At 51.5% G+C, this 1,527-nt stretch overlaps 1 protein-coding gene across 1 annotated transcript in view; it reads left to right on the top strand.

Annotated features, from left to right (window-relative positions):
• Positions 1 to 1,171: 1,171 nt before the first annotated feature.
• Znf282 (zinc finger protein 282) overlaps positions 1,172 to 1,527 on the top strand; it is a 26,849-nt gene continuing 26,493 nt past the window's right edge. Inside the window, exon 1 of the mRNA XM_008833810.3 lies at positions 1,172 to 1,446. Within this exon, the coding sequence (XP_008832032.1) occupies positions 1,282 to 1,446 (165 nt within the window). The 5' untranslated portion in view covers positions 1,172 to 1,281. The remainder of the gene's footprint in view (positions 1,447 to 1,527) is intronic.

Here is a 1,527-nt window from a genome sequence, read left to right as displayed (position 1 = left end):
TGGTGTCTTGCTGTATGAAAAGGAACATAGTTACAACACATTCAGTGCATAAGAAGGGAAGTAGTACTAACTGTTTTATGATGAAAAGATAGCTTAAAGGTTTGGGACTAACTAACCTAGTCCTCCATTTTCCATCTCTGGGAGAGAGGAAACATAGGTAATACCCTATAGGTCAGAATATGCCTACTGAGATGTGGGCTTGCTGGAAGAAATGTATCCATCTGGCACTTTCCAGTCTGGACTTGCCTGGTTCCTCTAATAATAGTGGACATGATATTGGCAATGGGATGTGTGTACTTGTATGCATGCATATCTGCATCCAGGAAACAGGAAAGGAAATCACTGATTTCTGGGAGCATAATTTTAGTAGCTCCAAAGCTCCTTGAGGATAATGCAAGTCATTTCTATATCCTGGAGGCATGGCCTGACTTGATAATTATCCTTCTGAAGCTAGCCCCTCTAGGCACCCCCCACCCCCGAGGCTCATACTGTTTTTTATTTTAGTAAGTGCAGTAGAACTCACAGGTACTAGTAGGGCTGACTTTCCACAGGGTGACAGGCCTTGGAGATCTCTATCCTGGAAAAGATAAGTACTGGTCATTTAGGAAGACAAAGTGGACAGGATTCCGTAGATAACTACTAGGACTTATCTTTGGGAGATAATCACCCTTGCTGAGTGCCTACTACATACTATGCATTATTAGTCTCTTTTAATTTTTCATCATTAAAATAGACTTTTTTTTAAATTTATATATATCATGTCAGGCTCAGAGACCTTAAATGCCCAAAGTCACAGCCAGTAGTGATACTGGAATTTAAACTTAGGTGTATGCGACTGCAAAACCCAACCTTTTCTGAAACAGTACCAGGCACATAGTAGGTGTTCAGTAAATATTTCACTAAAATTTTCAGCAGGGTGAGGTACCATTTTTTTTCTGGGATGCCTAATTCCTCTGTAGAACTAACAGAAATCAAGACCCCAGTTCATGCCGCTGCTTGCGTGGAACTTGAGGTCAGGCAATCCCAGACCGAGGGTCCCCAGTCCTCTGGTCTGAGCCACCACCTCCATGGTGGCAGTGGCCCCAGCCTGGAGTGGCCCCGGCAGGAGCTCCGAGGCCATTGGCTGGCGCGCGGACTGCGGAGGGCGGGGAGTGCCACCGAAGGGGACTGTTTGCTCCTACGGGCTGTAGATGGAGCTGTCCGGCCCCGGCAAGGGGGAAGGCGCCTGGAAAACGTTCTTCTTCTCCCTGGCCGGCCCGAGCGGGGATCAGCACTCCCAGGATGCAGTTTGTGTCAACACGGCCGCAGCCTCAGCAGCTGGGCATCCAGGGCCTGGGGCTGGACAGCGGGAGCTGGAGCTGGGCCCAGGCTCTGCCCCCGGAGGAGGTCTGCCACCAGGAGCCGGCGCTGCGGGCGGAAATGGCCGAGGGAATGCCGCCCATGCAGGTGGGTGCAGCGCCCGCCGGCGCCATGGCCGCGCCGCTGCCGTGGGGGCGGGGCGGGGCCGGGCCTCCGGGAGCCTCGCGG

The sequence above is a fragment of the Nannospalax galili genome, unplaced genomic scaffold (assembly GCF_000622305.1).
Source record: "Nannospalax galili isolate Female #2095 unplaced genomic scaffold, S.galili_v1.0 scaffold1217, whole genome shotgun sequence".
In the NCBI taxonomy this organism is placed as follows: domain Eukaryota; kingdom Metazoa; phylum Chordata; class Mammalia; order Rodentia; family Spalacidae; genus Nannospalax; species Nannospalax galili.
The sequence above is the reverse complement of the archived record's forward strand: the minus strand, read 5'-3'. Positions and strand labels throughout refer to the sequence as shown.